We start from the raw sequence: 14904 nt of genomic DNA, 5'->3' as shown, positions 1-14904 counted from the left end.
GATGTATTTTTTAGTTTGTAGGAAAGTTATAGAGTTCACAAACTATGGGATATATCTGAATATTGATCAATCCTGAAGTACTGACAGCCAATCTAATTTCTTGAGGTCCAAGAATGTCACAAAAGTACAGATATCCCCCAAATGACCCCTTTTTGCAAAGACAGTCCGACGTACTTCATAAGAGGCATGGTGAGTTTTTTGAAGTTGTATTTTTTTGTCATAATTTTTTGGAAAATGAAAAAATTATTTTCAGTATTTTTTTTTTACATACTATCACCAAACTTTAATTTAAAATTTAAAGTGTGACCTAATTTTTTTTGTTTTGTTTTGGATAGAGTAGAGAGGGATTATAGTCCCTGTCATGGTTTTTTACATTGAAGGAATATTGCTCCATTCTTGACGTCAGTGGCAGGAATTATACCTCATGGGCCAGGTAAAGGCAACCAAAAGGCCACATTCGGTCCTAGGGTCGCAGTTAGGAGACCACTGCTTTAGAATCTTGTATGTAAAAACACGCAGAACCAGAAATTTACATTTTTAAGTACTGTGAGACGTTAACATAACACTTTAAAATCTTCCTGTATGATAATTTTTCTGTGGTCTGGGCTTGAGGCAAAGATTGTTACCCCATGTATCCTAATATCTTCTAGAAAAACTTTCATTGCCTATGTATAACATCTACAGCAGTTTATCTCTGTGCCAAAAGCCCTCTCCCTGTTTCGATGATTCATGCAGGATTGAAAAAAAGGTACAAGCTCTCTTATTTCCTGCTATGGGGCATAATAACTTTACAAGCATTGTCTTGCTTGAACAATGTTTTCATTCCTCCACAGCGTCAGAAATTATGATATCAGAAATTGTTTTGTTATATGTTACTATTTTTATTGAGTTTAATATGCTCAATATAAAAACAGTGTATAAGAGAACACAGTGTGGTTTACACAGTAATGTGTTCACAATGTCCTTAACAGAGACAAATATAGAATTACTGGCTTGTGGATGAGGATCATCAAAGATAATAAAATATAATTTGGTAGAGGAGTATTGCCGGTCCAATATGAGTTCTCAAACAGCAACTGAGATAGACGTTTCATACGCATTATTTGCAAAAAAAGACATAGGAACCAAGCATATTTCCATATTATGAAGTGAGCACACTCATAACTCTCACACGCCAATTAAGCACAATAAACAACATGAAAATAGAGGGGTTTGAGATGATCAAAACTAGAGAAATTACAGAGCTGAATAAAGTTGTTTTCTATAAAGGAATGAAAGAAAGGGAACAGAAAAACCCATCAAGATACATAGACAATCTAGTGAATAAAAAAATGAGAAGAATAAAAAACGTGGGGGAGAAAAGAAGCAGGAGGTAAGAGGGGAGGGGGATCTCCACACAGACGTTACATGGGTGGAATTGTATTGACTTCACTGGTTCAATCTCCGTTCAAGTTTAGTTTGTGTATATGGAGAATGTGGTTACAATTTTTTTGTCACTGTGATCATTCCCTAGATCGGAGATACAAATAACGAAGAACAAGAAAAGATTTCTCTGTCACCATGAACAGGCCCAGGGTCAGAAAAGTGGACAGTGATGAATGTGAAAGAATTGTTTTGTTCCAGTTGGTAGGCCCAAGTCAAAGATAATAATGCTGTGAAATGTGAAAGGAATGGGCCATCATTCTAAATGGTCAATTCAATACATTCATATTCTAATATAATGTTGCTCCTTCCTTGTTTGACCACTGTGTCCATATTTTGGTCCCTATTTGGTTAAAACTCTGCACACTCATGTATTAGGCAGTTTAACAGTGAACAAACTAAAGCCTCAAAGAGATCATTACATATGCTAGCGCCCATTTACCTATACAAATGCGTAATTTCTTTGTCATAAAATTTTAATTCTGGGTTTTACTTATTACAGTTGTCTAATCTGGCAGCACTATGTGCAAAAACAATCACAGCCTACTTTATAAAAAGTGAACAATTGGATCAAACAGATGTTTGGCTGGGATCAGTGGGTTTACTGGCATTTTTGGAAAATACAGAACTCCATTGTTGCTGCAACCCCTACATATGCTCTTTGTGACTTGTTTTACCAAACTCCATCTTCAATTTGTTGAGGAGGAGATGTCATTGTTATACAATTTAGCATACCTTTGTACTATTTTTGAAGTAGTATTGGTAATCTGTAATTCACAGTGGTTGTGAACTCTTACATATACACAGTGAAGTGACTAGCCTCAAGTGATACACAGAGGTGAAACAAATTCATAAGTTGTACCTGTTTTTCTACAGTGTTTTCTACATCCATTCAAAGTGCTGAATGTATAAAGCTTGTCTGAGAGTTCAGAAAAAAGGGGGTGAAGAGCTGAAGTTGCCCTCTGCAGAGCTTAGTCAGAAGAGCTCTGAGAATTGATTGATGGGAAGAGACACAGCCCCTTCCACACAGCTCACAGGAACAAAGCTGAGGCTGATAATCTGCTGAAGGTTCCTCCCCGTCACCATTTTTCTCTTTGTGTCAAGAAAACGTGCCAGAAATGACTCCTGCTGTTAGCAGAGGAATTAAACAGCAAACAGAAATGACACTTAGTGTTCCTAATCAAGGCAAGTACATACTAAAGAGGGATATGCTTTGTCCATATTTCATGTCTAAGGTTTACAACCATCTTAAGTTTTAATGAGTCTAAGACACTACAGGAATGGTTATATTTTACAATCTGCACTATACATTGACTTTAAAATACAAAGTTTTGGTTAACTGATTCCCATCTGCCCTATAGCAGAAATACTGCTACAGGGTGGCATGGGTGCGCAATATCACATATATATATTTTGCATTTCTGGGTAGGGGGGTGTGCACAAGGCGCGCGCGCCCTACCCGTGCCGCTATTAGTGGCTGCGGCTGTCAATCACTGGGTCCCAACCGGTGATTACTTGCCGGTGCCCGGTGATTGCCGAGGATCTCTGACGGGTAGGAGAATTGTTTATAAACAAAAACAGTTCCTCCTCCCAGTCAGCTTGTGCACAGTGATTTGCATGGCTGTGCACAGCACAGCCATACAAAGCAGTGTAATTACAGTGAAGTACAAACACACGGCCCCATAGAAGAACACAACCAGTACACAGTTAACCCTTTGATCGCCCCTCATGTTAACCCCTTCCTGTCCAGTGCCATTAGTACAGTGTCAGTGTTTTTTTTAGCACTGATCTTTGTATTGGTGTCACTGGGGATGTCAATGACACCAAGTTAGTTCCCCCCCAGTGTCAGAATGCCCGCCGTATTCCAGCTATAAATCGCTGATCGCCGCCATTACTAGTAAAAGAAAAACATTCCAGTATATATACACCGTCATTTGTAAATGCTATAACTTTAATGTCAACCAATTAATTTACAATTTTAATTTTAAATTTTGTGCTGGACATGTTTAATAGCAAAAAGTCAAAAATATTGTTTTTTTTTCAAAATTGTTGGTCTTTTTTTGTTTATAGTGCAAAAAATTAAAACCGCACAGGCGATCAAATACCACTGAAAGAAAGCTCAATTTGTGGAAAAAAAAGGATGTAAATTTCATTTGGGTGCGTTTCATGACCATGCAATTGCCAGTTAAAGTAATGCAGAGCCGTAATGCAAAAAAATGGCCTGGTCAGGAAGGAGGGTAAATCCTCAGGAGGGCAAGTGGTTAAATAAAAACTTCTTGAAAAAAAAAAAACAACAAAAATAGTAAAGCACAAAAAACACATCATTGTTTTTACCCAGCAACAATGGGATACCAGTGTCATTGTATCTGTACCTTAAACTAGTACTGGAGAATTAAACATTGTATAGGACATGCCAGCATGTTTTATAATGCAGTACTAAAATTGAGTTGCTAAATTATAAGCCTTTTACTGTAAGCAGAAAATATTTTAGCAAACAACAGTAACAAAATTGGACATTATTTTTTGCTTCTTTCCTTCTTTGATATGGAATATTAATTGGTTTTGTACATATTTTACTTGTTTATTATGGTCAGGATTAAAAAATGTCTTCATTTATTTTTAAGTCAGCAGGTGGAGCTCTAGTCTCCTTTTCAAATGAACTTATTTAGCAGTGATTGGACACTGGCAAACAAAGCTGCAAGGACAGCCCTAGCCCTCCCACTCCCAGCAAACCTCAGTTTAGTAGTAAGCATTAAGGAGTAATCATAGGAGTAAAAGGGAGGGACAGGTGTCCTGTAATATCCTGTACAAGTAAAGGATTTTACAGGTAAATTAAAAATCCTAATTCTTAATCCTACATTACAGAGCATAAGATCTAAATTTGCATATACATTATTTGAAATATTACTACTATTTGAAAATGTACTACTTGGGTGGCCCTGTTGGCCATCTTCCTCCCAACATCCTTTGGATAAAAAATTGAAAGAACTGAAAGGAAAAGTGTCAGAAAAAAAGCACTTGCATCCATTCAGATGCAGCTGCTGTTCAGGTATTCTGACAGGTGATGGCTACAAATGTCTGAATACAATAGCCACAGTGGCACATTCCTTTATCCACACTGTGTAGTGTGGATGAGAGAATCTGATTATTTTTGCTCAAGGAAATCAGATGCCTAATGTTGGAAAGACTATGAAGCACAGACAGTTCTGTAGAGGTGATTTAACAGGAAAGGGAGGAACCTTATTTTTCAGATTGTAGGCTTGGGTGTGTTTCCAATTCACCTGGCAATGACGGAATGTGTGCTGTTATACTTATTGTGTGAAAATATAACATAATGCATAGATATGGTTAATCTTCATATTTCTGTGAATTGAGAATTTATATAGTTAATTTCCTTAAGCCATTGTTTATTAACCTCAGTATAGATGGCTAATATACTGTCATCTTGTAGTTATTTTGGTTATGGCACCATCTTTTTCTGTGTTCCCTCCCATTTTTTTACGATGTACTTCCTTCTTCTCCTTGCAGTGCTTTATGGGATGAAAATGGCCACTTGTCTCTAGGCCTCATGTTAATCTGCTTGCATCCAGGAACACATTACCATGTTTTGACCTGCAAATACCATCCTTTCAATTATCTGCCGCATCTCGTTGTTTGCTGATAACCTGCCGCAATAAAAGACCTTCATGGATGAAAATAGGTATTTGGTATACAGGCCAGGCATAAAGGTTTCAGCAAGGGATAAGTCACTAATACAACAGTTGCAGTCAGAATAGAATATGAGGCAGGCTGTCTCCTATGGGGAGCAAAAAGAATGATAAGGAGTGATTGTGAGGATGTAGCGGAGAGGTACCTCATCCAGACAGTGGATAGAAATCTTTGACAGTATGGAGTAGGGTTGAGGTAAGAACTGGAACTTTATCTGGTAATCCTGGGAAACCACGTTCTGCATCCAGATGTCCACAAGGCTGAACAAGTTTCTCCCCACTCTGACAACTAGGGGTGTTTTCTCATTGTGAGGAGGGCTTGTTCCTGAACTTGAAGGGCTTTGATGTACAGCTCTAATGTTGGAAGTGTGAGACTGGTTTGGACTTTGAACCAGAGGCTTCAGAGGAATGAATGGAACTTTCCTTAATTTCAGGAACTGAATGTTTGCTTGTAGGGGCTCTAACCTTCTCCTACTGGGGTAAGAGAGCACTCTTAACCCCCTGAAGACTTTATTTATGTAAGTGTCTAAGGAGTCATCAAATAGATGTGGTCAATAAAAGGAATTTGCATAAGACACTTCTTGCAGGGAAGGTCTGCAGACCAATACTGAGAAAGGATCCTTTTCTTATAAACTGAAATGAAGCTTATCCTGGAAATGTGGCAGAGTGGCAGAGAGTATCTGTTAACCCATCTACGCAGTATCCTGTGGACCAGGCAGCTAGGGCCTAACAGTCCAACATGGTAGTGATTGCAAGTTGTATAGCAACAGTTAATTTAAAGAGGTCTTCTAACCTCTTATTTACAGGGTCTTTGAATGTCAGCAAAACCTCAAGAGGGACTGTAAGGGTTTTGTTAAGGCAGAAGACACATGACAGGGACTGTTTCCTAGTAATGTGCTTGGGAGGGATGGAGATGTTCTCAGGATGCAGTCACCTTATAAGACACGCTCCAGGAGCAAGACAGCTAAGGGACCTTTAAAGATCTCAGACTGGTGACTTTTGGCTGGCTTGCTCCAGATCAAGATTTCTTCCAGAGTGAATACTGCTTCAATAAGTGTAGAAATATTCCTTCAGGTTGGGAGACATACTAGCACACTGGGTATCCTTCTGTGTGAAGTCTTCACTATCAGATGAGGAACTTTTCTACTTCTTCCCTTTCTTCAGGGAGCATAGAAGCCATAAGAGGAGACTCAGAGATAGACTCTGGAAGAAGAGGGAGTGTTCTTACACCACTTGTGATATTACACCTATAACACGGCAGACAGCTTTCCCATAAAATCAGACAGAGCAACCTCTGAAGTGGTGGTGATCAGAACAATCAAGACCATTACTGGAGATACTGCAGAGTTCTGAGATGTTAGCTGAGTGTGAGCTGGCAGGGCTTACACTCAGATATGTACAACTAAGAAAGATTCATTTTTAAACTAGTAGTGGAGGATTATGTGTTGGGATAATCAGTTTGAATTTAACCACTAGACCAATCAGGGAATATGGAAGAAGGAAAATAAAACTATTTCGTCTGAAGTTATCAAGGGTCAATTTACAAGAAAAAAGTACAAATATGATCTTCAGAGGTTAGGGTTTTGGTTGTTCTTTTAGGGCAAATCAGCAAACTAGTCCTACCACTTTTAGACTGACTATGGAAGAGGGCGTGAAGGACATAAAGGGTAAATGAGAAAAGTTTAAGGCATAATGAGAAAGCCTGACAATGTTACCACAAATTCAGGGGCCTTATGACTTCCTGTAAGCTGTACAGAAAGCAATACCAATCTTATTTAATCCTCCGTGTAATGGAAATAAATAAAATCAGGCATATTCATAACCAGACAACATTCTAAAAAACTGGACTTTAGTGGTACCGCATATAGTCATTATATATGTACATAGGTGGTAAAGTTGAACAAAAACACCAGTCCATCCAGGTCCACCTGAGTTTGCGTGTGTGCTTAAGTCACTACAATTTTTTATATCCTTGTACATTTTGGTTGCCAATTAACAGATATATGAGGTTTTTTTTATTTATCTACATTCACCACTAACATCAACAACTGTGGAAGGGAACTTGTGGAACAAACTGCATCTTGTCCAACTTCACTGTAGGTCCCTGTGTCTTTAGAGGCCTCTGGTTAAATTAAGTTTCCCCCCTATGCTAAAGTCAAGATTTAAAGATTTGTATATTTGTATATACCTCTATGTGCAAATAATGAAACCTACATAGCCATTATATAAAAAAAATGAGCACAAGGTTTTATTAGAAAACTGTTAAAACCTTGTTAAAAGGACATCAACACAAGCACATATACATACAGTATAACCACCCAATATTGGACACCTCCTGGATCCTGGTAAATTAATACCTCCCTTTCATGAGATCTAATGATAACCTACAACCGTATAGTAATTCAAATCAAGAAATCCATGAATGTCATACTGGAAGTGGGGCAAGGACAGGAACTCAGAGAAATAAACAAATAATTTTCCCTGTTTTCAGTGTAATATATTCTTCATGTATACACAATAGGTTTTAGAATGCATCATATAAAACACAGGTTTACATGAGATTAAAACTCATCCTATATCTCTGCCATTTCTGTAAAGGGCAGCATGACAAGAAAATACATATGATATTTTATCTGAATGTGTAATAAAGTTATGTTTAGAGTCTGCCATCTGTTTGATTTAAAATTTAAATATTTTAAAATGAAATTAGGGAATGGTTATTCATATTTTACAATATTGCTTCAAAAATAACTTGAGTAAGTACTGGCTCGGGAGAAAAAAAAAGCTTTATTTTAAATAACAGTCAGTTTTAATATTAACTACATATACTTATATAGCGCTGTCAATTTACACTTGTATTGAACATTCACATCAGCCCCTGCCCTCAAAGAACTTACAATCTAAGGTCCCTAACACACATTCATACACATACTAGGGTCAATTTTAGACAGGAGCCAATTAACCTGCCAATTAAATAAACACAATCAAAAACCATGCAAGTGCTTAAATTAGATAGTGAGCAAAGCAGCATACACACTAAGAGGATATCCTCTCTAAATACCAAATCTAAATAAATATCTGGTGTTACGCTAAAGTGCAATCAAAGTAATATACATATTATGCACAAACAATACATAAATATACCAATGTGAACAGTTAATAAAGCACTCAATACTGAACCAGTACCAAAAATTAAAGTGCAAAATAACTGACATGTGTGACAGTCCCTATGGGGGTATATATAGCAGTCCCCTTTTGTGATGAATAGTACTGACTCTTTGTTCCAACTTCTATAACCACCAACGTGAACACTGCACCACCATAATGACAAATTGGAGGATCACCAGACTACCAGAGTCTCCCTTGTGACGTCATCGCCTAAGAATTGCTGTTTATGCTGTTCCTTGCTCTTCGAGGATTTTAATGATTGATGGGAAGTTTATGATGTTTGTAAGTGCATTTCCCTGTTTTTAATAAATGGTATACAAACTATCTGCACTATGAGAGGCACGTCTATTATTTTTATATGAATATATGCCAACTTTGTGAAATCGGGACGTTCTGAAGAGCTTTTGGTGATACATGTGGTCTGGCTTGAGACACATGAGACTGGACTGGAAGTGCTGTAATAAGGCATATGTTGACCCCCTATAGTCAAGAGGTCAAAGGATCTGGTAAGACTCCAATTTGTCATCATGGTGGTGCAGTGTTCACGTTGGTGGTTATATAAGTGGTTATATACGCCCCCATAGGGACTGTCACATATATGTCAATTATTTTACAATTTAAATTTTGGTACTGGATTATTATTGAGCACCTTATTCACTGTTCACATTTGTATATTTATGTATTGTTTGTGCATAATATGTATATTACTTTGATTGCACTTAAGCGCAATCTGCACCAGATATTTATTTAAATTAACCTACCACCATGTCTTTGGAGTGTGGGAGGAAATCCACGCAGGCACAGGGAGAACATGCAAACTCCAGGGAGGTAGTGTCATGGTTGGATATAAACCAGTGGTCTCCAAACTGCGGCCTTGGGACCGGATGTGGCCCTTTGCTTACCTTTATCCAGCCCGTGGGACACTGTTTAATTCACTGACCCCAATGAAGGAGCACAATTCCTCCCAATGATACCAACAATGGTGTACAGTTCCTCCAAATGACACCAACAATGGAGCCCAATGATGGGGAAAAATTCCTACCTAATGGCACCAACAGTGGGACACAGTTCCTCCCAATGATATCAACAATGGGAACTAATGACACCAATTATTGGGCAAAATGCCTACCCATTGACACCAACAATGGGGCACAGTTCCTCCCAATGACACCAACAATGGGGACCAATGACAACAATGATAAGGCACAATTCTTTCCAATGACACCAGTGATGAGGCCAATGCCTCCCAATGACACCAATGATGGGGCACAATTCCTGCCAATGACACCAGTTATAGGGCACATTTCCAATGACACCAACAATGGGGCCCAATGACACCAATGATAGGGCACAATTCCTACCAATGACAACAACAACAACGATGGGGTACAGTTCCTCCTAATGACACCAACAATGGGTCCCAGTGAGACCAATGGTGGGGCACAATTCCTCTCACTGACACCAAAGATGGGGCATTGTTTACTGCAACTGATGCCCAAACATTTTCTACTTTCGATGGCCACAGTCCGGCCCCCCTAAAGTCTGAATGACAGGAAACTGGTTTGGCTACATCCTACTGGCATGTGCAGCGGTGATATAGCAGAAGGGCAGAAGTAGAGTTCAGAACGGCATCAAGAATTTTCCCATAAGATGGCGCCCGCTTCGGCAGTAGCATGAGAAATAAAACACAAGCTGCAATAAAAGTAAGGACACTCTAACGGCACTATAACATATCTGGTTAGTTTGTAATATGGATTGCAGTGCACATCTGTATTTAACAGAATTAGGCACTGAGTTTACTCCTGCTTTAAAGGCTAAGTCCACCTTTTTGGGGAAAAAATAATAAATGCACATATATTTGCAGCAAAAAAAAGTGATTTCTTTTTTTTTTTTTTTTGCATATGAGCCTGATAAAACATTGCAACTGTGATTAATGGGTTAAATTCCAGGCTCCTGCAGAGTCGTCCTCCAGCTCCAAAGTACCAAGGTAGGGTTTCCAGCTGGAGACCTGGAATTGTTAATGGACCATGAGTTGTAGTTCATTCATTCTGTGACACATGGCTGTGTGGGCTTTTTGATGGTAGGTATGGGGGATCCTCTTGGCATTATGTTATATGCTATACCAAAATATTAAAAATACGGGTGTAAAAGGTGGAGTTAGTCACCAAGAACTCATAGCAATGGGTAAACATTTGCATTTCAAGGATATGAGAAGAGTAAACTAAAACTTCATTATTTACATAGACCTTTATAAATTGCATATGTTTAAAACTAATTATATAGGACTACCCTTTATCAGAAAACAATTTATGACAAAAATATGGCAAAAAAAAAGTAAGGCATGTAAAATGAGGGCAAGAAAAGTTTCTACCATAACTGTGTCATTTGGCACAGTGCTATTTTGTGCAATATTATCCTAAAACTTAGAATAATTAGGATTCATTCTGTATATTATATGAGATTTGAGCTATATTTCATTTACTCAAATTCTATTTAAACCTATAAAAATCTAGACATTATATTAAACCTGGAAGATTGAAATACTTACCTATAAATTAATATCTGATTTTTGTACAAATTAGTTTAAATCTGATTTTCTTTTTTACATCTAGTACTTCACTTGAATCTACTATGATTTTTAAAGAAAATAGAAATCCGTGAGTCTTGATTCAGATTATCTGCAAAGGTGTATCCACCACACAATTTTTATACACGCATTTAACCCTGGCAATAAGGGTAAACCAAAAATGTAGCCTCAAAAGTAGATTTTGAGGCTCCTCTCACAGTCCGCCCTGAAGACCGGTATAGCATGAAAATCTGTCTCCTATGAGGATCTGTCCCCCTCGACGTATCTGCGCATGTGCCGGAGATCGCCGATCGGCTGCTAATGCCTGAAACTGGCACATGCGCAGATACGTCGAGGGGGACAGATCCTCATAGGAGACAGATTTTCATGCTACACCGGAACGGCGCGGGAACACGGCGAGAGGAACGCACGGAGCAAAGGTAAGTGAATTGACACAGGGGGGACTTGGGGACTTAATATGGGGGATGAATTAATATGGCGAATGAATTACTATAGGGGGGATGAATTACTATATGGGGGATGCATTACTATATGGGGGATGAATTACTATAGGGGGGATGAATTACTATATGGGGATGAATTACTATGGGGGATGAATTACTATATGGGGAATGAATTACTATATGGGGGATGAATTACTATGGGGGATGAATTACTATGGGGGATGAATTACTATACGGGGGATGAATTACTATGGGGGATGAATTACTATGGGGGATGAATTACTATGGGGGATGAATTACTATATGGGGGATGAATTACTATATGGGGGATGAATTACTATGGGGGAGGAATTACTATATGGGGGATTAATTACTATGCTTACTATGGGGGAATATTACTATACTTACTATGGATGACACATACACATCATTCATCTACTCTTGGTCCGGCCCCCGGGTCCAATATATGAACCCATTGCGGCCCTCAAGTCAAAAAGTTTGCCCACCCCTGCTCTAGTAGAAGCAAGAGTAGATCTAGTTGTAACAACAGATATAGACGCAGTAGCAAATCTTAGTCATTTGTAGATAAAGACTCTATGAATAGTTTCAATAACATATTTTTATTTAAAGCCCAACTATGGTATACAGGTTCCATGAGGCCTTCCAGGCAGTTTGTTATGCTTTGTTTTAATACCTGACATTTCCAGAAGACTTCAGGTCAATCATGTGGTGCCCCAGGGTCCTTGTCTCCTCACGTGATGGTCCACAGTGATGCAGTGTCACTTTTCTCTATAGATCCTTAGGTTCAGTTCACACTAGCTTTGTCAGCAGGCGTCAGACAGGCATTTGGGAAGCGTTTTTAACGCTTTTCAAATGCCTATGAAAATTCTGCACATGGCAGCACACAGTGCTGTTCACACTGAAGAGTTAGCATCGTGTTGCGTTGCATCACGGCAAAACTGACGCCTCTTGTCGAGTCAGGAGGTGTTGAAACCTCCCATTCAAGTCTATGGTACTGCTCCTCAAATGCCTGGCAGGCGTTTGCGACGCAGTTGCGAGGCAGTTGAGAGGCGTTTGCGGAGCGTTAATATCATTTAACTTCATTACAGGCATTTGTGGTGCGGTTTTACCGCTTGGCAAATGCCTATCAACCGCCTCAAAACAGCACATTGGGTGTTTAGGGAGCATTTGGGGAGTGTTAAAAATGCTTCCCAAATGCCTGTCTAAAGCCTGTCAAACACTATAGGGGCGTTTGGCAAGAGTTAGAAATAAAGTCAAGTGTGAACTGTGAGTTTATACTGTGAGTATAGGACATTGTGGGGACAACACCTTAGGTGGAGGGGTCCACAGAACCCTGAACTTCATGTATGCCCTCACAGCATCTTTTAACTCAGAAGACTTAGGACAAAGGAACTGAGGAAGAGTTAAATCTCTGTAAAGTAGGTGAGTATTGAGCCAGGGCTGCTCCTGAATCAACAGGACAAAGAGAAAAGTAAAATCTCTTCATTGCGATAAATATGGTAAGAAAAATAATGTTCAAGGGTTTTTGGCCATTAACCACTCCATTAAAAAAAATTGGGGTGCTTAACCTCCCTGGCGGTATTCCCGAGTGTAGCTCGGGGTAAAGTTTCAGTACCACAAGCGGTAACCCTGATCTACACTCGGGCTTACCATGCGGCGCTGCTCCGGGATCCCTTGATCACTTACCTTGTCCTGCGCTCCCGCGATGTCACTCCTGCGGTGTCCCCGGCAATGTCCTCCTGCTGATGCCGGCATCTGTCTTCTGGGTTCTGTTCCCTGCGACGTCAGGACGTACGGGGGATGGAACGGCGGGAAATTTAAAGATGTGAAAAAGTGACATTAACTAAATACACTAAAATCACATAGTAAAACATTACTGTATCAAACCATTTCACATACATTTTGTCCCTAGTGCTTTGTCCTGTGCCCTGCCTGCATTTTTACTGTTCTTTCTGCCTGGAAACTGAGAAATGTCCATGGCGTCCAAAAAGCATTCCTTTAGGTCAAAAGCGGTTTTAGACCAACTAGAGAACAGTGATAGTAAATTAGAACTACTTGCAGAATTGAGTGATAATGATTCGTGGAGAAATTAGTCATCAGACACTGAAAACGATTTTGCGACTTTGCTCAGTGATGTGCGAACTTGGTGCTTTATTTCAAATTTCAGTGTTTTTGGTTTGATTATATTATTGAATCAAATTTATTTATATTATTATTTTTTTATGATTATTTATTAAATTATAATTTATGATTTCGTGTAACATATCCGGGATGTTTACTAGACTCTTCTTCGGACAGATTTCAGTGAGTTATTCCTAAAAATTACAGGCCTACAATAAAAAAAAACATATTTCCATAACATATTTCCATGCAAAAAAAGTACCGCTTTGAGTACAGAAATACTGACATAATCAGACCGCTAGGGAGGTTAAGATGCACATTAGGGAATCTTTTGAATTGGGGCATATTTATCAAAGGTTGTCCTATGTTTGTAGTTTAAAGTTACAAATTCCACTTTTCAGCTGTAGATAAATTGTTGCTTTTACATGCTCAGCAATCCCTCAGTATAGATTTTTTTGTGCTATGTGAAAAAAACCTTACCTTTGTATTTTCTTCTTCTGGATCTGGGGGAGCTAAAAACTGTGTATACATTTCACAAGGTATTCCTTCTTCTAGTGGTGCTGGAAATGGTGTTTCTGCAGGTTTAGCAATCTCCACTTCTACCTGCAGAAATAAAAGAATATAGCTCTTGTTTGAAAACAACATTCTGTTTACAGTGCGGTGTGTCACAGTTGTGAATGTAGATTAAGCCAGGGAATCGGCGATGGAACAAAAAAGATGGGCGGCTGCTGAAAACCTACCACAAACCCAGTGAGAATGTGTGAACAATATGTAAATAAATGGTGCAGGGTTGCCTAACACAAAACCAATAGATACTGTATATATATATACGTGAGGTGCTACAACGCTCCTCCCCTGCTAATATGTGATTCTTATTATGAATCCACTAATGTAAAAAAATTGCAGGTGCTATAATACACCTCCCCCACTAAATGTAAACGCTTATAGAATTGTGCATGTTCACTGCAGCACCAAGATCACCAGAAACTGCACTGAATCTTTATCAAGGGGAAGGGGCATTGTAGCCCCAGTGGGTTGTCACTTTCAGTCGTTTCGAGGACTCACAGTCAGCATGCATTGTTAAGTTGTATATTATTTTGTGTATTTATAGGTTTATTGTATATATAGTGAATTGAAACACCCACTTGGTTATATTTATTTATTGTTTGCTATCAGATGAAATTGCTGGTTTATAATAATTGGTTCAAACAAAGCATCTGTGTATACGTGACAGACACAAGAATTCACACTTACAGTAGTGGGGGAGGTGCATTGTAGCGCTTGCCTTATTTTTGTACAGGTGGACCAGCATTTAATTAATTATCTTTTGCTATGCTTCACGCACTAGTAGGGGAGGAGCTTTGTAACACTATTTATCAATTTATTTATAATTTATGTAAAGGGATCCTTTTTAAGTGCACTATATAAGTTTATA

At 38.8% G+C, this 14904-nt stretch overlaps 1 protein-coding gene across 1 annotated transcript in view; it reads right to left on the bottom strand.

Annotated features, from left to right (window-relative positions):
- Positions 1-14904, bottom strand: part of CABCOCO1 (ciliary associated calcium binding coiled-coil 1) — a 95061-nt gene that overhangs the window by 13164 nt on the left and 66993 nt on the right. Inside the window, exon 6 of the mRNA XM_089683202.1 lies at positions 13950-14072. Coding sequence (XP_089539328.1) covers positions 13950-14072 — 123 coding nt within the window. The remainder of the gene's footprint in view (positions 1-13949; positions 14073-14904) is intronic.

The sequence above is a fragment of the Staurois parvus genome, unplaced genomic scaffold, assembly GCF_062004578.1.
Source record: "Staurois parvus isolate SC_StPar_1 unplaced genomic scaffold, SC_StPar_1.0 ptg000303l, whole genome shotgun sequence".
Classification (NCBI taxonomy): Eukaryota; Metazoa; Chordata; class Amphibia; order Anura; family Ranidae; genus Staurois; species Staurois parvus.
This window is presented reverse-complemented; position numbering and strand designations above follow the sequence as displayed.